The 27,787-nt window shown below is 43.5% G+C and overlaps 1 protein-coding gene across 9 annotated transcripts in view; it reads right to left on the reverse strand.

The window, feature by feature from the left end:
- Window positions 1-27,787, reverse strand: part of MYO1B (myosin IB) — a 130,222-nt gene that overhangs the window by 85,993 nt on the left and 16,442 nt on the right. For 3 of the 9 annotated variants that reach the window (XM_035572396.2, XM_035572367.2, XM_035572301.2), the window contains exons 1-2: window positions 19,730-19,820; window positions 5,928-6,068 (exon numbers count right to left, since the gene is read on the reverse strand). In XM_035572396.2, coding sequence (XP_035428289.1) covers window positions 5,928-6,062 — 135 coding nt within the window. In that variant the 5' untranslated portion in view covers window positions 6,063-6,068; window positions 19,730-19,820. The other 6 variants (XM_035572352.2, XM_035572392.2, XM_035572376.2 and 3 more) reach the window with 5 other exon arrangements.

The following is a 27,787-nucleotide window of genomic DNA, read 5'->3' on the forward strand; positions in this document are numbered from 1 at the left end:
AATCCTTCTCCGCATCTGAAGCGGCAGGCTTCAAGGCCCTCGCCTGTGGCAGCTGCAACAATATTATTGCTGCAAGCCAGTATCTTCCCTCCTGAGGGAAACTGTGGAGGCACCGCTGGGAAAATTGTTTAATCCGGCAGAGGCGTCCCCCGAGGGAGGAAGAGAAAGAGATCTGAGGAAGCTTGGGTCCCCTGGGCTACCACTGGGGAACAGCAAGTGCACCAGTGAAGACAGCTGGACTGAAAGCTGCTGTGCTCTGGCTATTAGACACTCCTCAGCTCTAAGATGGTTTCTTCACAAAGAGATTGATCAGGAACTGGCTGGCTCTCAGGACCGAGCTGTCACACACCATGCAGGGGCCCTCTGCTCTCACCTCCAGCACCCAGCCCTATCCCAGTGCTGCGCTACACAGCTCTGGTCCCGGACTCTTCGGGTGTCCCTTTCCCCGCACAGACACCATCGCCAGATCTGCATGAGCCCTTCAAAACCAACCAAGGACTCCATCCAGCCTCACAAACAACCTGTAAAGACCGACAGGATTATGCTGGTATGATCCAGAAGGTAATGAAATGGAGAACAAAACTGAATTTCAACCAGTGTGTTGCAATTAAAATTTACCCAGCCAGCTGCATTTGATGTAACCCACTACCACAAACCCCTGTTCTTCGCAGCACCAGTGGAGTTATACGGAGGGATGATCATGCCAGGCCGATTCAGATCAAGACAATGGATCTCAGTCATGTATTTCTGTCTTTCACCCTCTTCTTTCAAATGTAGTAGCTGGAAGATCTGACAGGGGTGCAGCAGAACAAAGCCGCTGGGCTTGACAGCGATTCAGTAAACTCCCAAACACTGTAAGGTAGCTAAAAAAAGGAGTGAATAAATAACAGAGTGGAGTAAAGCCAAATCAGAAACAAAAAGGCTACCCCCAAAACATCCAAACAATAGAGATCACCAGAAAGCACCTCAGCCGGCAGCACAAGCACACCACAAGCCAAGCTACCAGAAGACAGTCACAAGGATGCTACCTCAAGCAGCTAACACTGAGTTATTATACTGGAATGCCAAATATTTAATAGTTCAGTGATAAAACAACATGTGTTCAGTACCATAAGACTGTTCTTGCCCAAAGCAGCCCACAAGCTCCACGTGCAGAAAATACAAATTAAATGCTGACATCAGAGAAAAATTCTGTTTTGTTAAGAGAGCAAAATGCAAACAAACATTTTGTTGTCATGAACAAAATGTTGACCTCTGCAGCTCTGGGAAGACTTCAAGAAACAACATAACTGCAGGAAAAAATGTGCAGGGCAGCAGAATAGAGCGAGCTCTGGCCTCTGAAGGCTGCCTCCCATGTGCCCACGCAGCACCGCTCCCCTCCAGACTGCTCACACCTCCCTTGCCACTTCCCCAATCCCCTGACCCTTCAGAGAATCGACATGATGTTTTTTCTGCTTGCTCACTGCATGGCCCATGAATCACGTTTCACTCTGTGTTAAGGAAATTCACGCAGGCTTTTGTTACCGATACTTACAGAATTGAACTTTTGCGAGAAAGTGATTTTATCAATGAAAAGTTTAAGAGTTGCAAAAATAATATCATAACCTATTACAGCTTTTTAATTAGTTTTTTCTTGGTCAGACATACCCCAGGCATTTCTAGACATGACTAAACTCCAAGATTCCCATTCCCAATTAACACACGCATTACCCCAAAGCCACTCAGCATGAGATTACTGCCGAATCTGATGGTCTTTAGGAGGGTGATTGGCCCTGCTCCAGCTCCACCAGCCTTCATACTTATTTTTACAGGCACAGCTTCCAGCTTCGCGCTCTGGTATGCAGCCTAACACCCAAGTCCATTAAACTTTCTATGAAATACACATAAAAATGAACAACGGACGATCAAGCCGTAGTCTGTTCTCTGACTGGTAAGAATACACTTTTTTCTCCCCTGTTTGCACCATGGCACATGAGAAATTTGAAACGCTGGCTCTTAGAGCTTATCCACAAATATGTCCTTTGGTATTGACATCCAAAGAGGAACCAGTCAGTCTGCACAGCAGCCTGCTGGCCTAAGAAAGCACTTCAAACACAGTCAGGGAAGAGAAGTGCAGTTATACCTCTCCTTTCCTCAAATCTGGGACCCGTCTGCCTACTGGTTTAAGAGGTGCTATTTTTCATGCATTGCATCCTGCATCAGACCCATCCCAAGAATGAAAACTCAGCTAATTTTCCTGAAGGGCTTACAAGCAGTCATGCCCAGGATGGTGAGAGAACCACCAGGGACCCAGACGAATGCTGGATGCTCTTGCAAGGGGAATTCTTGGGGAGAAGACCTGGCACTTCAAACGGATGAATGGAGATGGCATTAGGATTTTCATCGCTGAATATTCAGCATCAAACATAACTACTGTGAAAGAGACTAGAAAAGACAAAATTCTTTTTTTTTTTTTTTTTTTTACTGGAGCCTATTTATTTTGTCATCTTTGGCTACGAGGGAGATTTGACACTGTTCACTGAAGGCTTGACCTGACACACATCTACCCGCGAAGGCTGGGTAACACGATTATGCAATGTCTGGCCAACTTTAAAGCATTTTCAAAACCATCCATGTTACGGGTCTCATTCCTTACAACAAGCCCCTTTGAAGGTTATAATTGCAAGTCCATTTTAAAACTAACATATGCAGCACAGACACAGCTGTCAGCCTACAGAAAACTGCTTAAAACCTGATGTTGACAGAGCTGTGGTCAACTGCTGTAGAAACATTTAAGTCCATTCATATGGCTTTAGTTTGACTTAAACTTTTAAGTGGAGACAGGATTTTTGGTAATGCCTACAACTGGGCACTGACACACAGGCTGAGCTTAAAACACAACCTGAACCACAGGAGGCTAGACCTACTTCTATTGCCCTCTGAAGGGGATCCTGAGGGATCAACTTTCGTAGCATGTTAGAGCTGCAGAAATCTGCAATCTTTGTTAAGCACCAACAGCAGCTCTTCAATGGCCTAACTCAGTTTCTCCAGGACAGCATGCAAACTACGGATTTTACATGGTAAATCAAACATTACTTCCAGATGTAACAAAGGCTTCATTGTGCTCATCTAAGTCTAAAAACAGAAATGCAAAGTGTGCTTTCCACGAGTGAGGTTTGGGGAGAAGAAAGTGGGTGGCGATAAGGGACAGGGAGCGAAGAGTGTGCGTGAGAATTAATGCACGATTGCTGCAGCGAGCACCCTTCCAACTAGTCCATAATTTGGCAAACTTTTAGAACAGTAATAGTGGAATGAAGTTTGCAGGGCAGCAGAATTCAACTGACATGAAAAGGAGATATCCCTTGAGTGATTTGGTAATTAAAACCCTGCAGCATCACAAAGTCAGTAACTTGCCGACTTGGTAACAGCAGGTGGCACAGACTTAAACAGTGATTCTTTTCACCACTAATGTACAAAATGTTTTTATACTTGCAAAGATCTACAGTATTTTGACTTTACAGCATGAATTCACAAACAGTACTTGTAAGACCTTAAAAAAATAGATAAATCACATGATCAAACAAAACTGGAGATAAAAAGGGCAAAAGATATTGCAACAAACTACAAGGGAATGATTCAGCTAGCAAAAAAAAAAAATCCTTTGTTTTTGGCAGCAGTTCAAGCTTCTCAACAGAGCATGTTTAAGTATTAGTCTTTCCCACCTGCAAGGCAAAGGATCCTACACTGCTAGAGAAAAGTGACACCTTGTATCACCTGCCAAAGCACATAATACAGCTAATTACACTGCACCTCAGTGCCAGGCCGGGCAGAATCAGAAACTCAAGGAAATACAGGTTTCAGTGTCATTGCCTCAAAGAACCATGTGTTTGAACACGGCTGTCAGCTGGTATGTAATAGGTGATAAAAATAAAACAGATTACCCATTTGTCGTTCAAACTGATTTCTTTCAAGAAAAAGCTATCCGGTCTAAATTCTATAAAAACGTGCAGTTAAATACGTTAAATACGTAGCAGTTTACATAAGAAGTCCTGAGCAATCCGCTCCCGTATGGCTTATGGCAATCCTTACTACGAGACTGCACATCTAGGGTACCCTCACAGGATAGGTTTGTATCCTTAACACCTGAGATGAAACTTTCAGGTATGACTGGACAAGGCAGAACTGCCACCTTCAAGCTTTAGGCAAATGCCTCCATTTTCTTCCCTTCTCCTTCATATTTTCTCAAGCTAAAGTGGAATGAAATGATTCAGTATCACCCATTTTAGTGTAGGTATTAGGAATACAGAGTTAACCCTAAAACTGAGGTCCATCACACAAGCCACCAACTGAATAAAACTCTGAATCCCAGCAGAGGCAGTCACTGCAGCTGTTGACTACGGAGGGCTTAGCACAAGCAGGATGAAAGAGCGGCAAAGAGGAGCCTGATACCTACCTGCCTGTATCAGAGCCTAAGGGTTAGAAAAAGGGAACAGGCTACATCTTCGGGGAACAAGAAGGAATTTAAGACACAGTTTTTTGGAAATATCTCTCTCAGAGGTATCGCAGAGATTTCTTTAACCCATTTTGAAAGGAATCTTTCTTTCCATAAACACAGACCTTTCTGGTTTCTTCTCTAACAAGGTTTTTATGGATCCCAAGAGTCCTTGTCTTATTTTAATTTTCTAGTTAAATTAAATTGTCAGTCCAAACATGAAGAGCAAGTAAATGGAAGTGATACACGAGCACATACACACAACTGTATTTTGCCAAGCTAGTATCTATAGAAAAGGAAACAGGCATGGTTGAGAAGGAAAATTACTCCGGAAGAACGATGCAGCAGAGAATGAATTGCAGAGGTGCAAATGCACAGATTACAACAAAGTAAAAATAAAAAGGGATAGAGGAAACAAACAAAAATAACAGATCCTCCCCTACTGGAGGTTGGAAAGGAAAAAAGCATAATGAAACCATGAAGATCTGAATGCTTAGCAAGAAGGGAAAATATAGCCAACACTAAAAATTAAAAGGGGGAAGGGTTATAATCAAACACAGAACAAGTCTATTTGATTGTAATAAACTCCAGACAATTGCTTGCAGATCATAGCCATGCTTGGACTTAAACATTGCAGCTTTACTCTTGAAAGACTTATCTTTCTCTAGAGGTCTTGAAAAGCCTCTACAAATCATTAAGTTCCTACACCCGCAGCAGTGTAATAGACATAACGCCACGCACATTTTAACAAAAACAGAACAAAGAGAAATGAAGCAGGAAATGAAAGGCTTAACTGGAATCACAATTTGCCTCTTCATTCCCAGCCTGTGCTTCAGCTGTCAGTTTACAACCTCTCTCCTATTGATCATCATTCAAAGATTAATAGGCCTGAAGATTTTGATTACTCCCACATACACCCAAGCTCATTGTTACTAGTTTAAAATCAAACCATTCTAATGAACATTTTTTTTTTTTTTCATATCAAAGGCAACAGGCAACATTTAAGGTAGCCCTAGCATATTCCAAGCACACATTGTTTGTACATCAGCCTGCTCCAACATCCTGGAAATGCCTTCCCTGGAAGCTGCTTATTTGTAGCTGCTTCGCCCCCAAGTATCAAAATCCATGTTATCATCAGTTTGGAACAGTTTCTTATGAAAATTGGACGCCCACTGTGTTGTGCAACGGGGAAGAACAAAAAGGAAAAACATCCCAGATGGAAAAGATCATATGCAAATAATGTAGTATGGGAAGGTCTACAGATTTTAAAAGAGATTTAAAAGGTGTTCTATAAATATATATATATATTATTTTTTTTTAATAGAAAGGTTAAAATATCCCTAATGCAATAGTCTATGTTCAGATATTCAGTCTATGTGCATCCTTGTAGATACACATGTATTTCAATAATGGCAACACAGGTCCCATAGGAAGTTATTTGTGAACGTATACTCACATATACTTCACTGTGATCAAAGCGCTTTTTCAGATTATCGATGAACGAATCTTCATTAAGTGGCTCTAAAAGAACCATATCTCCCACCCCTATCATGTCATCTAAAAGTGACGTCTTGACCTCCATTTTGGCCATTTTCTCCTGCAAAGAGAGAAAGAAAGAAAAAAAAGAGCAAAGTTAGCTCAAAATTATTCTAATTATTCACAGGCATTAACCACTAATACTACTTAAGATTCACAAGTAAAAACCCATCAAACGACACTTCTTTAAAACAGTTTTTCTAAGTAACATTTTAAAAGTCATTCTATCTACCCAAGCAGTTTATGCAATCCCAAAACTTTTAAATCTGACATTCGATAATGCCTTCCAGGTCACAATACATTAAATATGAAATCGCATGAAACAGCAGTGAAGACCAGTGGGCACCACATCCAGATTTTTTGAATGGCTTTAACGCAACGTGCAAGTACGCACAAACTCGAGTTTACCAAAAGCTCCATCAGCATCTGTAGTGCCTCAAATCAGGATATTGAGGAATCTAAACCCTAATCTGAATTTCTTTCTCCTCCTTACCTGCATTTCTCCAATCCGATCAACTTTTAAATGGAAACCAACCAAGTGAACCCACTCAGAGACAAAACCACACTATTTTATCTGAATTCATGAATGCCATACTCTAAGGTGCCTGTATTCCAGTATACTGCTGCTCTTGGTTATCAAATTATTTAATTTTCCAACAGACTCGATCAAGTTATGTATTTATTTGTAATTTTGTTGCTTAAGAGAACATTGTAGCGCAGGAGCAACAATCCAGCTGGTGAGCAGAGACCGCATCTACGTAACTGGAGCGGCAAAAGGCAGAAGCAGGACTAAAACAGCAAACTGGGATCAAACCAAGTAACCAACGCCGATAAAGTAATTCAGATGAAGAAGTCAAGGTGGAGCCAGAACTCAATACCAATCTGATCTTCCCAGCTGCTTGTCCTTCCGACGCAACTGTTAGAGCAGATTAACCGAGCCCTCTCAAGAGCTCCAGGCACATGGACACTGCTGTCAGCCTTCACGGTGAGGCTCAAAAATGAACGTATCGGCAGTGGCTGCCAGCAGACGTAGAACCAGAGGTGGGGCAACGGCTTTGCTGACAACACAAACCAAGAACCAACTACTGCACAGCTGCACTTATACAAAGCAAAGAACTTGACCATCCAGCTGTAATCTCTTTGCAATTAAATGCTACCAAGCTGTCACTGCTCCCCACAACACTGTAGCACATTTTAAGTGTTTTTTCCTCATTTTTCAAAATGTCTTGTAATAGTTAGTACTTCATTCAACCAGCATTAACTTACCATTGCAGCTATCCATCCAACAGCTAATTTAAAACGAGTGAAGCCTTTTATCTCCTGCTTGTGTCCACAGCCACCGCATGACTGTGTGCCATTTGATTTTTGAGCAGCGAGTGACATTTGAGGGACATTAGATCAAGACTTAAGTCATGTTTGATGTTTTTCCAAATTCAACGAAGAGAAGCACAGCTCCCCAGGCAGCTAAGGGAAGCGCTACAACAAGATCCCCAACCTGAACCAAGCCTGGGAATTACTAGAAATTCACATGGAAATGCAAAAACAGTGATGAACTATGGTAACCAACCAAAGCTGAGTCAACTCTGCTAAACAAACAAGAGAGTATTTGTTTTAAACACTAACATTGGACAACTCTATTTTTTAATTTTTAGAGAAAAGGTCTTTCGTTCTTAAAAGTTCACCTCTATGGAGCATCAAAAAAATATTTAAAACATTCACAAAATCCTTCCAGAGGTATCACTTCAATTGCTGCATCCCATTAAGAGAAATTCATTAAACTACCAGTCTTGTGTCAATTACCTAATTACTTCCCAAACAACAATTCATGTTCACATCATTTTTGAAGGCCGAAAAAAAAAAAGTCCTCCTCAAGTATGGAACTTATTAAATACTGGGTTTGTAGCCAAAAAGGAAAAAAAAAAAAAGGAAAAAAAAAAGCTAATATAAAAATCCTAATATGGGCAATTGCAACCTAAAATTTAGGTTCTAAATAACATACCTCATATACCATTGTGAAATTACATACCACCTACCACACTTCATGCATCACTGCTTGGGAATTTCAAGACCCAGAGCAGCCAGACCCATCAGGAACACTCTGGCATCCCCAACTTCAGAGGCACATATTGCAGAAGAGGTGCAGAAAGGCACCACGTCTACAACTAAAAGCTGAATCAGAAAGTTGTCTGCTATATTAACTCATCTGTATATTTTAAAAGTTAAATTTTATTGTCAAATGATCATTTTCAGCTTTTCTTCCACAACAATTTAGAATCATATGATGGTAAAAATTTCCATCAACTTGAGTGCTAGAAAATATTACAAGCATAGGTGATGAAAAGTGGACAATATGCCCAGACATCTTGTTTAAAGCTGAATTGTCAAAATCATTTGCAAAAGCTTAGCCTTTGCAAAATAGCCATTAAATCAGCCTCATACACTGGTACGTCACGTCATTGAAGAATATTCTGCCCTACCAACGTCTGCCACCACCTTGGTGGAATCCAAACCTAAACCCTATTCTGGTTTAGCTAACAACAAAAGATAACCTGGCAAGCTCCTGGGATAAGCTGGTTGCCCACTTGCAGTAATAAGCAGGAAAAAAGAACTGTCAAGAAAAGCCAACAATGTTTAAACACATTAAACAATTCGATCGAATTAATAAATAATTTAACCTACTACAAGAATTTAATAGATTAATATATACAATACTTTCAAAATACCAAATGCTAATTTTAAGAGTAGGTTTAAAAACAACTCAAAAAGTCAGCACAGTACACAGTTTAAAAAAAAAAATCTTGATATAATTGCAAGACGAAACTTCAATCAAGATTTTCCGCAGTATGTCACTAAGCTCAGAAACACTCCAAATCCACATCCAAGTATCTGGATTTGCCACATATACAAGGGTGTCTGGCAGCTGGAAATCTTCGCTCCTCGGTCCTGGTGAGCACGTTCAGCACAGTTTGGAGAGCTGTACATAAAAGTAACCGGCTCCTACCTCTGTATGTATTCTGGCATCCTTTAAGAGGATGAATGTTCCTCAAGAACCATTTTCAAGAGCAAGGACTATGAGAGGATGGGACCTAAACACGCACTCAGTGGCTCAGGAACCGGTAATGATTAAAACCACAGCTGTGCTGGTTAGACACCAGCAGACAGGAAATTAGGTTAGAGGAAAGAAACAAAATGGGTTATATCCTTTAAAACAAGGACACGTTTAATTTTTTCACATGAAGGCTGCTGAATGGGAGAAGATTTTGGGAGGGAGGGAAGTGAGGCTCTGTTTGAACTGTGCTGTAATTTCTAATACGAAATTCAGTAGAAACAAACAAAAACCTACACGGTACTCCCTTGATTTACCTAATACATGGCTTTTATGACTGTAACATACCATTTTGTTGATATTAAGCAAAACAACAGTATTGTATAAAGATTACAGCTGTCAATTATCAAAATTTTAATATAGTAACAAATTATCTCAGAAAAAAGGCAAAATTTTTCTAACACTTAGAGCCTGCAAATCAGATTCTTCCTCAAACATTTCCTGAGCTCTCCCACATCCACTTACCACTTGAGTTTTCTTCCAAATTTACCTTCCTTATCCCTAAAGCAAACACTGGCAGCATTTCAGAACATCTCTCTTTTCTCTAGTCGTTTGTCAAATCTCTTCCTCCTAGCACTGGGCTTACATCTAGACATTGACTCAATGAAGTGAGAGCACTTTCAACGCATTTCCATCCTCAGAAATTTAAAAAAAAAAAAAAAAAAAAAAAAGGAAAAAAAGGTTATTCTGTAATCCCTCAAAGTTTGACCTATTTTATGTCGGACAACCACGGAGCTTTTTTAAAACACGGACGGCTCCGTCTGCTGCTTGTAATGCCTGGGAGTGCCATACTGAGCTCGTGGCCAGCTAGGCCAGCTGAATCTAAAGCCTTCCTCTCCCTCTTGGCCGCAAATTAAAAATTACTGAGTTACAGAGCCATAGCAGTCTTATCATCAGCCAACTTGAAATGAGAACTAGTGACAACTATAAATAGAGGAGGATACAGAGAATAGGCAAACCCTCCAAAAGCCTTGTACAATTACATTCGCATTCTGCTACGGGGGAAATGAAGTCATACCACATTTCTGGCTTAGCATTACAGATCTGCCCAGGTTTTTCCACATCACCCTTGTTCAGTTGAACAGGAACAGCCATCACCTGCATCCTGAAGCCATGTGGTGCTCAACACCCAGTCACGTTTGCTGCGCTGGAGTTGCCACTGGCAGCAGAGGTGGCTTGCATGGTTTGCCGTGGCACTGCAGGCAGGAATGGTAAATGATAAATACAGCAACAGCAGTAAAAGCACTCCTAAGAAGTAAAATGCATCTGCTGACTCTCCATCTTTCCTTTCTTTTCCTTTGGCCAGTGTCTGAGTACCTCATGAACTCATTTCTGTTCCTCCCACTGAGCAGTGCTGCAGCCCCACTGAACAGATCAGCATTTTCCAGGCTGAGAAAGTTCAGAGTCTGGGGCTTTTGAATCAGATAATGTTTGCACCAACTTACCTAGCAAGCAGGGCCTATTATTTGAAAGCCTTGTGCAACTTCTCTTTACTTTCTGGAGGCACTGACCAGTACTCATGCATACCACATTCCCCGAGCAGTTAACAGCAAATAGCTCCAGTAAATTGCACCAGTAAAACGTAACACTGCGGGGTCCGTTTGTATTGAGACCGCAGGAATGTTTGCATTAGGCATCAGCTCAACGGGAATGGCTCTTTAGCAACATCAGATTACTGCAGAGTTGTGCTCCAGTGACTGCAATTTGGATGACAAAAGATTTGCCCAAAAGAATCCAGTAGGAGAAATGAGTACTGTGCTGGCTCCTGCTGCGGAAGCCCCACGCATTTCACTACAGCCTGTGCAATTTTCAAGGAAGAAATAGGCCACTTCAAGTGCTGCTGAACAAACAACTGCAATCCCATGAAGCAACATCATCTTGTAGTAGTTTAATGATGAAGGCTCAACTGCAGTTTAGAAGAACTGACAGCGCAGTAATTACGCTCCATTTGTAAGCTTGCAGGAGGTTCACTGGGACATTTTATCCTCCTGACACAGTGGCTTGAACTTTCTTCATTAATATGGAGAGGTTTGGTTGTTATTGCTGGGATTCTTCCGGGATTGTTTGTGGTTTTTCACACCAGCTTGGTTACAATCTCAATTAAACAGTAATTAGTTGTTATTGGAATCGCCCAAAAGTGAGAGAGATGCCTCCTCTGTGCCTCTACCATATCCTTGGTAAGCCCACACATCACGCTCCTGTCACGTACAAGGTGTGCTGGACTCATCACAACAGGGAAACAACGGAGGTATACACGCACAGACACAGCCCTGCCCTTCTTCTCTTCCCTACTGCAGGACAAATTCATGAGACCTGAGGAGGGGAAGAGAGGGCCGGGTTTGCATTTCTTGAAGGCTGCTTTCTGCTATGCTTGCATCCTAGTTCAAATAGCATTAGCTTGGACGTTTCCTGCTGTAAGAGACTCTGGGGTATGGCTTTTCTACTATTTCTACTTCATACTCCCAGCACTACAGGTTTTCAAATTACTTCTAATGATTGTTTTGCAACCACAACACAATAAATGTCACCAATAATTAAACTCAGGGGCTGATCCATCTCGTAAGTCAACCTGCAGCCTTGCTGTAAAGCTGAGCTGGCTTGCTCACATGGTCACACTAGCTTTTGGAAAAGGCATTTTGTTCCTGCAACAGTGCTAGGGCAGCCTTCCTCAGCACCTGCTGAAATAACAGTCTTAAAATAATCTAAAGATGTTTGGAGCTCCATTTTAGTTCTGCAGAAGTTCCTTTACATTTTGGATTATATTGGCAGGTTTCAAAGATTATAGGTGTGTAGTAGCCTTTTCTGGCTACTCTGGAGCCTGGAAACCCCCCTTTTTTTTTTCCTCCTTTAAATCACTTCTATTTTACAGTGAGAACACCTTTAGCATTTTCTGCGCATCTGGAAATTAGGTCTTCACTAACAAAGCTGTTTTGCTGTCCAAAATTCTGGTCAAATTCCCACTGACTTCAGCAGAAACAGGATCCATGGCGGTTTCTTGCATTTAGGCTTTTCTTAGTCATTGTCTAACCACACAGTTTTATAATCATTCCAGGTCCGCAGCTACAGAAAAGGATAAAATATTCAGGAGGAAAGGGGAGTCTTTTTTTTTGTTCATACCTTGCTATGATTGTCTTAAATCTTTCTCAAAACGAGGGACAAAACGTGAATGTAAAATCAGAAGTTGTCAGAGCTTCTGCCTTCTTCCCCTAAAGGCTGCATTTCGAATTGACAGTGTTCTTCACAGAAGCACATTTTTAAAAGTTAGTTGCTAGTGCAGGACATAAACACAAAGAAAACAGCCTCATTCTTTAAAATTAATTAATTAAAAAATAGCTTTAGTGCTGGATGAGCAGGGGATTGCCTTTTGAACTGGTTATCTTTATTTTTCAACCTACCGCTTGAAATCTTCTGCCTATTTTTGGGATACTGCCCAATCCAAAGGTTAGGTTTGCATAGCTGTTGCAGAACAGGGGCGTGAAAAGCAGGGCAGCACTTATTTATTTTGGGGGATTGTCTTTGTTTGCTCTATGTGACACAGCAGAAGCTTGTTACCACACCAGAGCTTGCCTTCAGAAGATCCCCCCCAGCAGATCCTCGCAAAATACTATATGGAAACAACCAGCTTCCCAAAGTCAAAACACTTCTTTCAAGTGAGGTTTCACTCCTCTGGGAGCAATCCAGCCATCAACAGTAATCTACATCTTTAATTTCTACTTGTATTATTGCAGTGTTTTTGCTTTCCTTTCGACGCAAGCCGCCAGGCATGGAGCAAGCTGCTGTGTCCTCCAGTGCAAACAGAAACCACACATCTCCACTGTAGGCAGAAGAAATCTGCCCATGGTGGGGAAAGTGGAGTAAGAAGCAGTCTGCTACATTGGTGCGAGATGCCTTAAAACCAAGGGGTTAGAGCAGAGCACATCATGATCTTCTCAAATGTTCGTGTGCACTCCGTGCTCAGCAGTCAGTGACAAACCTCCAAGATGTGCAGAGCGTGAAATAACAACAGGTAAAGCCGCAGCTTTGCCCGCAGCAGGAGAAGCAGCAGCCACAGGAAGTCATCATGGCCGTCGCTGAACCTGACTTGAAAGATGGTACGAACAAACACAGCGCTAACGAGGAGCTCCAGGAGATCCCATCCCAGAAGAGCTGGAGGTGTCACAGCTCGTGCACGTCTTGGTCTGTGTGCCTGCTCTCTAATGCACACCTGACGTTGAGCTGTACACAAACGACAGGCAGTAAAGGCCAACAGGACAGCTCACCTTCCACACATTTGTTAAAGCAGGCAGGAGAGGAGGTCTGTGCCTCAGTGTCCCAGCAGAGACATGGGTTGCGAGGAGAGCAAACACTTTTTCAAGTACCACGGAACCACTGCAGGAGAACGGCCTTAAAAAATTCCCTATCTGCAGCAAGGCTTCAAATGGATGTCAGTGTCTTTTTGCAAGCCAGCCCAGCACAAGAGAAAAACCTACAGGAAATCAGACTCAGCTGGTCCCATTTCTCCCAGGACCAGCTGCTAAGGGAACAGGACAGGGCAAGTTTTCACCCTACAGCTCGCCACCACTGTCCCTCCCGCACATCACCTTCTCTACAGCAAAACACTGGGGTTTTTACAGAAAAGCAGTGGGGAAGGACATCAAGATATCTGGATACAAACGTTGCAGGAACAGGAAGCAATATTTGCCCTACCCCAAGCTAAACAAGCACTTTTTGAAGGGCAGAGGAAGCCCAGATAAATTACAGGCACTGTTAGATGTGTTTGCTTGTCTCAAGTGTGGAACAACATCCACAGTTTGGTCATTTTTCATCCTGAGGTCACTTTCATTAGTTCACCTGAAGTCATTAGCATAAAAGCCATCAATTTTTAAGTCAAGACATCACCAGCTATACCTGTGTATCCTAGTGCTTACTGAGAGGTATCCGAGACAATGTGGGCAGTTCAGAAAGCTGCATTTCGAGTAATCACTCTGCTCCAAACATCCACGAGGTTAGAAGCCAGCATACAGCTTTTTTATTGAAGTTCACAGACAGTGCGTTTTCCATCACTGTGTTTCAGCAGGCACTACCATCGGGCTGGCAGTTTTAGGACGCCAAAAGCCCCGTTCACAGCGGGACACCTGCAAGCTTCCCCCAGGTCAGGAATCTGCTGCGGGGTATGAGGAGCTCCGGCTGCACCCTTGCTTGCCAGAAGATTTACAGGGGTTTCTCCCGGAGTGAACTTGGTTTCAACACAGCCTCAGGCTCTTTGATCACTCAAGGTAACCTCCAGAGTCCGTTTAACTCCCGCGGCCTGACAGCTGGTAACCGAACAATGACGACAGCAGCTCTATCTGTTCTGCACGTTCGAGGCTGGTGCCAAACCCACTGTCTCATCCAACTGTGACTACTGTATGCTACAGCTCTCCGGAGTGCAATTTTTCAGTCTTCTCATGTTTCATGAGAAATAGTGCCTGCAATATGCCTAATTTCTAGTATTCATGGTCAGCTAATATCCGCTTCTTGCTTGTCCCAATGCTCTTGGTGCTTTGTTTTGAAATTTAAATGTTTTCTTTCTCCTTAATGTTTCCTTTCCTACATCACAGGAAAATATTTAGGGAGGACCTTCTCCCAGTCCTCATTTTGGATAAAGCATACCCAGGATTTCCAATGCTCCTCTTGGTTGCTTCTCCATGCCCTGGCCCACCACAGCAGCCCTTTTCTGCTCACTCTCTTATTTGAGCCCATCTTGGCTGAACAGGGTTAACCAAGGATGCAGAGAAGATTCCTGGTACATCGTGGCAGCAATATTTCTTCACCATGACCAGGAATATTCCCTCCAAGGAATAGGGATTATTTTCCATTTCCGTTTCCTTCTCCAAAGCTTCGCCTTGACCAGCACTACTCTAATTTACCCTGTACAACAAAAGTCAACTGCTCCAACAGGCACAGACCTACTGACACACAAAAGCTAGGAGGCTTCTTCAGACTCTCAGTAACCAGATAGTTTAGCCTCTACGTTTAACTACTCCCAAAAATCATCTCTGCCCCTCAGCCACCACCATTTTCCTTCTGACCTCTGTCTAAGCCTCCACTGACGAAAAGGGAGAGGAGCTGATATTTCTGCTACGAGTTAAGACTTCTCAGATATTCCTTCTGTCATGTCTGATAAATGTGAGTCCCACCAGCAGAAGCCTTCTCCGCACCCAAAGAAGCAGCTCTAGCAAAGCTGCTTGGCAAAGAGTTAACCAGCCCCTGGAGTCCCAGAAAATAAATGGACCTCTTCAACACTCAGCCAGCATCTCCAGCACCCCTCTGTTAGGCGGCTTGTTTGCTTCCTGGGAGGAACAATGGCAAGGATTAATACCAACTTCACTCACCTCACCAGCCTTCCCAAAAGCAGAACCAACTTCCCAACACACTGCCACCCAAAGGGTCCTGTGCAGGAAGGACTTTAAGGCTACCTCTTTGAACTAAAAGGGCACCATTAGCTTCTGCAGACACTTTGAACACAAAGGCATCACAACACAGGGGTAAGTGCAACTTCCTTTGCCCCTGCTTTTCCAAGATACAGAACACAGCACTTTATCATCCAGCGTTTTCCCTGTTTCCTTTCAGAGGTGCAGTTTTTCAAAGGTCAGCAGGCAGGATTAAAATACAGTGTCAGGACATTACATATGATGTATTGTGCATAAGAAACAGTTACCTTCAGGCCAAGCCTTTAAAAAGATACTCAGACACCACTGCTCTCTTGCAGATACAAGGAAAAATAGACTCCACAAAGAAAATGCAAGCTTCCTATAAGAGAGCAGAAACATTTCAGAATGCAATTGCTCTGTACCTGGCTTTCTTCCATTGTAGCAACTTCTGCAGTTTAATTTTTCCTATTCCTAATTCTTAGTACCCTCAGCAGCACTTTAGAGCACACTATGAAAATCATGGAAAACTACAGAAAAAGAAGCAGGGAAAGAAAAGCAAGAGAACTTGCATACAGAGCATACTTGTGGGCCCAGGAAACTTGTACCACTGCTGATCAGGCTGTGGTCATAAACTTTTTAAAATTGTTTTCTGCTGACAGTGGGAAAAAACGAGTCTCACCCTCAATGACTGTATTTGGAAAATAAAGAAACCTACAGCAAGTAATTCCCACAGTAACCCACCGAACCTTCGGTTACTCAGCATTTATTCCTCTTAATTATCCCCTCTTCCCTTCCTCCTATACGCTTTTTCCTGGTATCTTTACTTTTCACAGAAAAGATCTTTGTGACAGCAGATGTTCCTCTCCTGCGCTCCTTGGGACTCTGATATTTGGATTCCTTGTGGTGGGCCTTCAGCTTGTTTGAAGAAATACTAACTCTAGCTGCTTAGGCTTGACTGCTTTCAATACACAAACTGGAGTATTAGTCTGCACACAGGTTTTCCACTGGATGGAAAGGTGCTGCTCTTGCTGCTGGGGCCCACTTCTCCTGCTAAACTGCCTGCCCAGAATGATTCCCACAAGGGCTTGCATCTGAGAAAGGGACTCGGTTGGTTGTCTTCAGCTGTGAAACTGGATTTTGAAACTTCACTCTCTCCCAGTGAAACACTTCCATCACTGCAGAGAGTTTATTAACAGAACTGAAATATACCAAGAAAAGGACAGAAGCATGCTTGCCAATGCCATACGGCATATCTCACAGTAACAAGAAGTCGAGAGAGAAAAGTGCTAACCCTGTCTGCATGGTTTTCTCCAAAAGCTGTGCGCTTAGCTCTTTACATGCAAAAAGACAACCTGGATCGGCCTAGCCCTGCATTTGGATGATACATTAGTCAAAAATGTCAGGTCTGCAGATAACTCCAAAGACCCTACTGTTACTTAAAATCAAGATAAGTAAAAAGCGAGATAAACAGCTTGGTTTTACAATAGGGTTCTCAAACCCGGAGCAAAGTATCAAAACCAGAAGGACTCACCGAAAATGGCCATGCATGCCATAAAAGCACATTACAGCTCTACTCACAGAAGAGCCTGTCACAGGCCAGGCTGGTCCCTGAGGAGCAAGCCACTCATTTCCCAGCCCACCAGATACAGCATGGGACTGCAAACACATGATATGCCAGTGGCTCCAGGATGTGTGCGTATGTATATATATGTGCGAAAGCGCGTGGAAAAGTTTTGAGAACTTCACCTTTCTCTTCTCTTACCACTCTCTCCCAAGATGGTGATAAAGTCCAAAAGCAAAATGGAGAGATCCTGGCCTCCACAATTGGTTCAGACACTGAAGTCTGGAGTCATGCAAAGCGTAAGAGCAAAGCTTTTACAATCTACAAGCAAGCTGGGACACAGCTGTAACGGGTGAACGTTTTGCAACTGATGCTCAGACCCACCAGGAAAAAGACTCACAAACTTGTACGATTCTGGTATGCTCTGCAACAGATATCGCACAGCACACAACAAAGAGCTGCAGCTCTTCCCAATACCCCATCAACACAAAAGAAAAACCTCTCTTTTTTTTCACCCTAGGAACTGCAAAACAAATGAAAATTAATGTTATTTTTTACTGCTTCTTTATGACAAAGTATGCCTTGATGTTAGTTTATACATCAGAAATCAAGCTCTGGTTTCCCTCGTTCTGGAGGATGTGAATGGTGAGGTTACATAAGGGTGTAATAGGAGCTGTTACTTCCTTTCCCAGTTGAAGAGAAAAAGCTGTGGATCAGGTTACAGACTCAAGGGCTGGTCATCACTGCTGCAGCCTTCCCAAATTTTGCTAATAATCCTCCAACAAACAAGAGAAGCTGCTTAGATACCTCTTATTTCAACATACAAAGGCTCTGAGAATTTAAAAGACTACATATATAGCTATTAGGGAAAAGAAGAAGAAAAAAAAAAGCCTTTATTTTTGTGTTTCATCAAACTCAGGAAATTCCCCAAGCTTGAAGCATACAATCACTCAAGTCACCGCTTTCCATTTCAGTTTGTTCTTCATTAGCACAACAAAAAGGATGAATGAAATATAAGGTCAGATTTATAGGACAGCCTGGCATGTAAGCTGCACTAAACACACGGAGCACACCACCAGAGAGTTTAACTTAGGCCAGTACGTTCACGTTTGTCCCAGCTCTGACCACACTGAGCATGCAGAGGGAGGAAAGGCAGTGTCCAGAGTGGCCCACGACAGCACTAAGCTGTTCTCCAAACTGCTCCGCTTGCTCTTTCCTCACCTTCCTCCCTGATTCCCAAGCCATTGCTACGACTGCTGCCGAAGGAAGATGAGATCAGAATCCAGCATGAGGAATTTCTGTTCCCACAGAGCTCAGAGAAACCGGATGATCTCAGAGGATCATGTGAAGAAAGTCCATGACACTTCCATGAGGCAGAACGTCTTCAGTGTATTGCCAGCAGTTTCTTAAGAGCGCACAGTGGGAAAAATTAATGGCTTTGCTTATGTTTCCAATTTCTCTCTCCCACTTCCTCCTCTCATTTGCCACACTTTATTCTCCCTTCCCCCAGAAGCAATCGTAGGCTTGCAATGTACATTTGCCCTTCTAAAGACAGTGCAGCAAGTCTTGCACAATGTTTGAAAGGGCTAACACACGTAGTTAAAAGTGAACTCCCATGCCCTGGTGTTGGTTTCTTGCCCTACAGATGTAATGGGACGGGAAGAGAAGGGAAGAGAAGGGAAGAGAAGGGAAGAGAAGGGAAGAGAAGGGAAGAGAAGGGAAGAGAAGGGAAGAGAAGGGAAGAGAAGGGAAGAGAAGGGAAGAGAAGGGAAGAGAAGGGAAGAGAAGGGAAGAGAAGGGAAGAGAAGGGAAGAGAAGGGAAGAGAAGGGAAGAGAAGGGAAGAGAAGGGAAGAGAAGGGAAGAGAAGGGAAGAGAAGGGTCTGTGATGTACAATGTTTTAATGAGTTCTTTCACCCCTCGCCTTATGGACGGCGCACTCGATCCTCTTGTGGTGCCCATATGGAGTCAGAAACCTTCACAGTGCCTATTGGATACACCATCTAACCCCACACAGGTGTTCTCAGAGACATCTCCTTTCCAAAGGACGGCAGAACTTGTGCTAACCTAAGACTTGCTGCACTTCTTGCAAGCACAAGATACTTGCCGCACCATGGCACACGCCGATACGAGAGGTGACCATGGGGACTAATGGCGATGCCACAACCACGACACCTCAACACAGAACCACGGCAGAGGCAGCAGATGTAGGCACTACATTAAAGATGCTTAAAGCCAGGTCTGGAAATAAAGCACGCCAGGGATGAGCATTGTTAACTTTAAGGTGTTTGAGAGCAGCTGGGCACCCAGCTCCACCAGACGGGTCCCGCTCCTGCTCCCCAACACCACACTTTTGGGGCAAGCCTGGGTTTTGTCCCGGGGCTTGACAAAGCGCCGATTCGTCCAGGGATGGACGGACGGGCGGGCAGCCCTCACCCCAGTTAGCAGCACAGCAGTCGGACGCGGCTAACTCCTGCCCCGACGTCCGCACCACGCAGTCAGCCATTTTACCTCCCCGCCGGTGCCTGCCGACCTGCCTGGGTCGCTCGGTGCCGCTCCGCGCCCGGCCACCTCCTGACAGAGCCGCCCGCAGCCGGGGGACCCCGGCCCCCAACAAAGGCTCCCGGCCGCCACCCACCGCCCCGGCCCCTCACACCCCCGGTACCTCCGCAGGCAGCGGCTCCCCGGCGCCTCCCGCCCAGCCGCCGGCGGACGCGGGCCCGCAGCAGCCGCGGGGAGCGGCCCCGCCCCGGCCCGGCCCCAGCCCCAGCCCCAGCCCCGGCCCGGGAGGGGAGGAGGAGGCGCCGCCGCCGCCCCGAGCTCGCAGCGCCGCCCGGCGGCCGCTGCACGGCTCGGTACGGCCCGGGGCTCCGGTGCCGCTTCAGTCTCGCCCGCTCCTTCCACCCAGCTCTCCAGCCCACCGTGCTGCTGCGTTCTCTGCCAACTAATGAAGGGAAAACGATTTTAATTCCTTTTACTCCAAACGTCAGTGAAAGTTACCTCAGAATTCTTGTTTCTGCGAGGAAAGCAGTTGCTGGCCAGCCAGTGCTGTCTAACAGCGCACCGCACCACAAGCCAGGGACTGCAAGCATCTCATAGAGGTGACTATTTCACAGTTAAAATCATCACAAGTCATTGCATTGAAAATTAAATTTTCTACCTCGGTTGTTAACATTCTCCACCTCATCCAAAGAAGAGGAAAGCGCAGCGTCGCTTTCCATACAGGCTCCTAGCGCTGCGCTTCAGCAGGGTTAACGCTGGCCACGGCGCGCGCTTCAAGCCTGTTCGACGCTGAGACTCCTGTAAATAAGTGTCCATCCATAACAGCTGCTGCTTGGCAGCATTTATAACACAGGCAATATTAAGCATCCTTGGGAGGCTGCCTTGTCCTCCAGGCAATGAACCCAAAATATCCACCATTCCCCCACTCTTCCAGCACTCCATCCCCACCTTGTTTCAGCTCTGCATGAAAGGTATCTCATTACCCATGCTTACTCTGAGGTAATTTAGCATTGTCACTCTTTATAAAACGTGAATTAGCAGCCTACTGCTACACCTTACACTTTTTGCTTTGTCCTGGCTTAATAAGAAACATTGATCCTGAAAGCTTTTTTTCTTCTTTCCCTAAAGCAAGCTAGTGCAATATAAAGGCTATCACCACTCAAACTTCGACTTTTTTTGTCCTTTTTACTACATCTGCTGGACTACCACAATCACTGCTGACACAGCCTGCAGTAAATTAAAATGAAAAAAAAAAAAATCTGAAAGATGTGCCCGGTCACAGAGGAGGAACCTGATCCACCAGGCAGAGCCTGGGAATTCTCTTCCTTAAGGAACGCAAGGGCTCCTTTCTGGAAGCCAAATGGTATGTCCTGGACCATGTAAGAGATCAGGGATAATCTGTACTCAGCACACAATCAAGTCTCTTTTGAATGCTAGGTATAACCTCGAGGATATTTAAGGGGGATTTCCAGCCACACTGCATCATTAACCGTGCCCTCTTTAACATGCACGTGCCATCTGAAAAGGGCACAGGCAGAGACTACATCTGGCAGCAGCTTACAGCAATTTTAGAGAGAGACGTGAACTGGATGCCTGGTTTGTAGCTCCCAAATCACAGACAGCCTCACCAGAAGCTGTGGCAGACAGCCATGTAAACCAGAGCAGGCTACAAGCTGCTCACTTAGAGATGACTGATTTGTCTCTTTCTTTTTTTTTTTTTTTTTGGACATTTCCACAGCCTAAAGCCTGCTTTGCCAACCCGAACCAGCAGGAACAGAGATGTCCTCCTGCCGCACAGCCCACTTCATGCAAGAAAGCAGAGCCCATCCCGCAGCCAGCTGCCGAGGCAGCAACCCAAGAGCCACACTGCATCTGTGTGGCTGTCACTGTCCGCCAGGAGAACTGCCCTGCTGTATTCCTCAGCAAGCAGTCCCACAGCAGCCTCCTGGTGCTACTGGCCTTTGAGGAACATCCTGCAGCCCCCCAGGACATGCCCTCTCCTAGCTGACTGGCTGTCCCCCTCTCTTCTAGCAGACGGGGCGTTTCAAGTGGCTTGTCACACCTGGGGTGAGAGCACAGCTCTTGGCAAAACAAAATCCAGCTAGCATTAACACTGAGGATTTACTTCTTCCCGGTCACTCACCTGCTACTGGGTCTGCCTGGAGATGTGGTGTGCTGCTCTTCTCGCTCTCCTCCTCTCTGACCCAAAAACCCATCTAAAATATCTTTCCCCACAGAGACCACATTAACAACAAAGCTTTTGCTTCCCACAGCAGATTAAACACTCTCACAAAGCAAGGAAAATGGTTCAGCTGTGGTCAGCCCAGCTCACTCTAATTTATGGTACATTTTTGTACCTTTTAAATCTGAGCACGCTGCAGGTTACAAACCTTTTCCTGAAAAGCAACAGCAGCCTAGATCTTTTTTTTTTTTTCCCATGCTTTTAAGTTCTGTCCTGAAGGGGGACAGATGATAGTTTCTTGATTACAGCCTTAAGGGCTACAGTTTCAGAAGGCAAGCAAGTCAGATACAAAAACAACCAGAAAACTGGCTGTTCCTCAGATTGCAAGGGCACATCTGTGGAGATCCTGGGTCCCATTTTCACTGAGAAACCACAAATCAAGCACACAACAGTCCTCAGTTTTATCTACAGCAATATCTGGCAATAAGAAGAGCAGTAGTTAATGCCTAGAAGTATTTCCTAGCCAACCTCACAGAGAAAAGGCACAGAAATGCTGAAGCAGAAACTTTAAAGAACAAAAATAGATCCACTGTGAAACTTAATTTCTACTATATTTGCAACAAGGCAGCATAGTGACCCAGTCTTGGTCACATTCATGGCTCCACAGTGAGGCTAACTCACTAGAAATGCAGAAATATCTAAAGCATTGCTAGGTAAAACTGGATGGGAGGTAGAAGTGCTCTCAAACGCACTTAGTTGGTTTAACCATGCATTTAAATTCATTCAATAACATAATTACCAAGTCTGTACGTAAGGTAGAATTTTTTAATTTGTAACTTAAAATTACCTTTCAAAAGAAAATAAAATGAGAAAACAAAAACTCTTATTTTCCTTGTTCCTAGGAAACAATCTTTGTTTTTCCTAATCTTTCTTTCAGATACCAAGGATAGTTACTGATTGACATGATTTATTACTTCATACTTGTTTTGATATACAATTCTCATATACGGAGAGAGAAACCAACTACGTAAGAACAAGTTATTCCTATTCATAAAGGAGGAAACTGAGTGAGCAAGAGTAACACTGCCCCCCTCCCACCCCAACACAGCAAATCCTTGACAGAGCTGACAACACAACTTAGATAACCACATTTTTAATCTCCCTCTTTGCCAGAAGACCAAGCTTTGTCACTGTTCCTATATTCAGTAAGAAAATTCTGCAGGCTCACAAGATGTTGCCACTATACCTCTGCTCTAAATCTGTGGGATTGAGCACACACTAGAAGACTGTGGAAATACACCCTCCAGCTGTTATGACACTTTCCCAGTTCCACGAAAATTCAGCATTTGTAGGACAACTACAAGAAATCTTGCTCTAAGACTGAGCATAGAGAGTTAACAGCAATAGCCTCTGGCTGCTTTTGTCATGGCAAATGGCCACAGGTTTGAGCTCTGCCTGCACACCAGACATTCAACAAACAAGCTGCCAGTGGCCAGAATTCTGGTTTTGTGTCTGGCAAACTAGAAAGCAAGGACTTCCTGTGAATACAGCTCATCCTTCACTCACCTGTGGCAAATGGAATTGCATACGAGTTAGAATGAGTGAGGAGTGGTTCTGTACAGCCACATCTCCTTCATGCTTTGGAAAGCATCATTTAATTCACTGCTGAGATAGATCATCTGCTTTCTCCATCTGTGAATCTTATAGAGGATTGTATTCCCACCTGTCAAAACACTGTCAACATTCATTTTTGCCATAATGTCTCTGCTTTTTGCCAAACAGGGTCTTTCCCTTTTTGTCTAGTGGCAGCAATGCACCTTCAATTAGCCTGTCATTCTTCTCCATTGCAGCTAAGACCCACATAAGACAGCCCCAGGGTCCAGACCTACCTATTGAGAGACAAGGTCACCCCACGGGACGTTTCCCCATGTGTTAGCATTAAGCACAGGACAGCATCTGAGATGCAGCACTCACATTTTTTTCAGGCTACATCAGGTTTGAAATCTGTTTGGTCCCTGACATAAGCTACCAAAGTCTCCAAACTAAGCTTGTACACTTCATGCTAAAGGTCTTGTGATAGCAAAGAATCCTCCTGGTGTGGACGTGGCTCAGCTCCCACCTTCTCACACCACACGCCAGGCTCTATCTAGTGGCTGAGTGCTTCCTGCACACGTTTGGGACCCTCACAAAGCATACCCGGAAAGGTGCAAACACTAGCAAGATCTTTACATTAGCACAAACAAATTAAAAGAGCAATACATTCAAAGTTTCATGTCCCCAGTGGTTTCCTTTGAAAACACATTCCTCAGTGTCAAACTGCCCAAATGGCTCTGCTTTTCAGTTTAAGAGTAAGTACATCTATTACAATTCAGAAAAACGCGGAAAAGAGAAAGTCGAAACCACAAAAGAAAGATGAAGATCTTCTGCCACCCCCATAATTCTGCAAACTTGGAATGTATTTCAAGAGCTTAAGGAGGAGTTTGACCAGAAGCAAAGTGTGCCATTTCAGACTTCCTAAATAATCCTTTCTCCCCACACCCAAAGGATTGTACTGTTGATGTTGGGGAATAGGAGAAAGTCCCGTTTTTCCAGAACAAATCTTTCCTCCTGCTGGAAAAAAAAAAAAAAAAAACTTTTTGGAGACATAGTTGAATGCATCCCTTCACAAACAGCCTCTGAAGCAAATAATAAAAACCATAATTTAGGGAGGGAAAGGACCCAGTGCTGTGTGAGATTCAGAAGTCCTCAGACTAGGTGGTAGGGGAGAAAACTTTCATTTTGAAACCATGTAACACTAGGGAGAAGAGTTTCTTTGTGTACTGGAAGACAAACATTACTGGTAAAATAGTTGCGCTGCAATCTCTGGGCATACAGTGGAACACAGCCTGAAAATACTTGCAGCAAGATAATTGTGGATATTCTTGTCCCATTGCATATACTTTTCACAAACTCTTTGATTTTATAATGTGTTTCTGTGGTTCCCCAAGCACAATAGATATTGGTTTAATGACAGAGTTGCACTGCACTGAGATTTCTAGCCACACGTAACATCTGCTTGTGGGGATTCTCCCTCTTACATGTCTATGAACATAGCAAAGATATGGCTTTATGCTTTGTATGGTCATCTGTCCTTCAAGACTCTGGTTAAAAGGAAAACATTTTCTTGGATCATGGATATTGGACCAGGACTACTGTCGCAAACAAAAAATTATGCAGCACAGGTGCTGGAATCGAACTGTAAGTATATGCAAACTTCTTTTCAGAATAAAACCAAGCAGATTATACTAATAGATCCTGCACATCACATACTGAGGCTTAACAAGTTGCTGCACAATAGGAATGATCATTCCTGTGTGGTAGTAGGAAATGATGTGGAATTTCTACAATACATTTATCAAGATTTCTAATGAGGAGTTATGCTTTACTATTATTTTTTCCATTATTAGAAGCAGGTCTGCTATTTCCACTAGAATTTGAAAAAGTGAAGGCTAACAAAATCTTACAAATAAAACCAACAAAATATCATGGTAGAAAAGGGGTTGCACAGAAGAATAAAAGCCAGTGGAAGAATAAAAGAGGATGACCTGGGCCTTTAATAAAAGGCTGTGAAATCTTAGCACAGACCTTATAAATACTAATACTGAACAGTGTACAGGTAATTGCATATGAGGAAATTATTTTGCATGTTTCCTTTAATAACATACAATTCTCTCACTGATTTTCTTAAAGAAGAGGTTAAATGGGAACTGACCTTGCAAGTATTAAAACCTTTTTGACTCCACACAAAAGCACAGGCTGATGAAGAATGCAGTCAAACTCCTTGCTGGCTATTCATAGCACGGTAGCAACAAAGAAAGCATATAAGTAACGGGGAGAAGAGCAGCACGGAAAAATAAATGGCTAAAGAGCTCAGAAACAAAATGTTTCTGGAAGTTCCCTCCTAATCATTTTTGTAAGTCTGAGAGCTTTCCACTTCCCCTGCTTTCTAAAGAAAAGTGATCAACTTACCTCGGGCACGTAAGGACAGTTTTATTTCCAACTTAATTGCAAGAAAAGCCTGCAGAAGGTAACCCAGCTGTGATGGATGTGACTGCACATGCCAGACAGACGTTGCCAGCATCAGAGTTCTTCCTATGTTCCCCAATTGTTAACTACTCACTCGAGATTGTGTGTGTGTTATGTGCAGAGAAATAGCAATTCCTTTGTTCTCCAACTTTATTACAACATAGCGAACTCTTTAGGAGTGCAACTTTTTGCCAACAAGAAGCAAATTAATAACACATGTATGTGGCACATTTCTGCTTCCACCACAGGTGAGTGCAGTGCTTGTAAGAGATGCGATCTGCAGCCTTCTTAAACCAAGGACCTTGGATCTAGCCCCGGCTACGGCACTGTGAGCCAGCTGCAGCTCTACTGCAAGAAGCGAGGCTACAGTGATGTAACTGGTGCCTCAGCCAAACCTTTAACTCTATCCAAATAGAAACGGAGCAAACATCAATGCAACTTTCCTATGCACTGCCCTATTATCTCATCATCAATGCACTTACTCAAGCTGTTACACTACCTGGTTCAATCCAAGGGCTTACTTCATTAAATATCAGCACTAGACTTTCAAAACACAACTTACATGAATACTGCCAGCATTCACTGTGCACAATTTCATTATTCTCTGTGATTATTACTCTGTGTAACATATAGATTATCATTTCTACACTAACAAAATGTACACATTATAATCAAATGCATTTTTGATGTTCAAAGCCTGGTTCAGCCCAGTTCTACTGATTCAAAAAGACACTCTGTAAAATCCAGAATAGCTACCTAACAAAGATCACTATATTCCCAGCACCTGGTATTGTGCCCACTTCCAACATGATGCAAAAAAAGGCATAAGGAGAGCAGGATGTAAACCAAAGCACCATCCCAAGCTGCAAGGATCTGCAGAGTGCAGGAGCTGTGAGGTTTGCTGTTTCAGGGGTATTACCCAGCAGCACACAACGGTTCCAAAGGTCCCGTATCACGTGCACAAACAGAGATGTTGCGAACGGACATTTGCTAAACTGGCTGGCTACTTGCTTTAGACAGTCCTGAACAAATATAAATTGAAACAATCTGTAGGACGCGTTATCTCTGAAGTAACTAAAGATGTTCGGTTGACTTTGGACTAAATTACCCAACAGCTTCCACACAGAAAAAGGCACACATGAAATAAACTGATTTAGTGCTTTAATATAAAATACAAATAGAAAGGGTCCATACACAACCCTATGGTTTCTGTAATGAGTCTCTGCAAGAAAGCACAACTCAGAGAGAGAAAATAGCTAGAAATCTGCAGTGTCATCTGCATAATTCATCTGTGAGCTCTGAAGCATCCACTTAAAGGATGAATTACTGTTTCTGCCTTAAAAAAAAAAAAAAAAAAAAAAAAACCATGATCAGAGAGGGGTCCTGAGAGAAACAGATAAAAAAGCAACCTTTCCTTCAGCACATCACCCATCCCAGGAGCCAGTGGAAGTCACAACCTTTGAACTTAGTAGAGCACAAGGCCTGGTCCCCCTGTACATTCAGAAATACTGAGAAGCAGATGAAGAAAAAAGGCGTCTGCCCCTCCTCTCCATCTCATTTGCTTCCTAGGCCTCTGCAAAAAGAATAAGAAGAGCCCAAACTAGCCAAAGTTACTTGCTGTATTGCCTCAAATCTATCAGTTGCATCAGCAAGGACAATGTCAGAAAACCTTTTACTACAGGATGCATGATGAGAGTTACTGCACCGTACTTTACAGGGAAACATTTTGTTTAATGGCTTAGCATCACACTAAGCATGCCGTCAGAGTCAACAACATGCTGGCAAGGCCACAGAACTGTTGAAACAGGACAACAAGCAACGTGAAAAACCAACAGCGAAGCAGATACTGAGGACACATATGCTACTCAAGCTCTTGAAAAGCACACTCATGTCAAGAAAGTTCCTGTGATTTGATGCAGGGACTTCACATCTGGAAGAAAATACATTTTCCAAGGTGCCATGGTGCAAATATTG

The sequence above is a fragment of the Cygnus atratus genome, chromosome 6 (genome assembly GCF_013377495.2).
Source record: "Cygnus atratus isolate AKBS03 ecotype Queensland, Australia chromosome 6, CAtr_DNAZoo_HiC_assembly, whole genome shotgun sequence".
In the NCBI taxonomy this organism is placed as follows: Eukaryota; Metazoa; Chordata; class Aves; order Anseriformes; family Anatidae; genus Cygnus; species Cygnus atratus.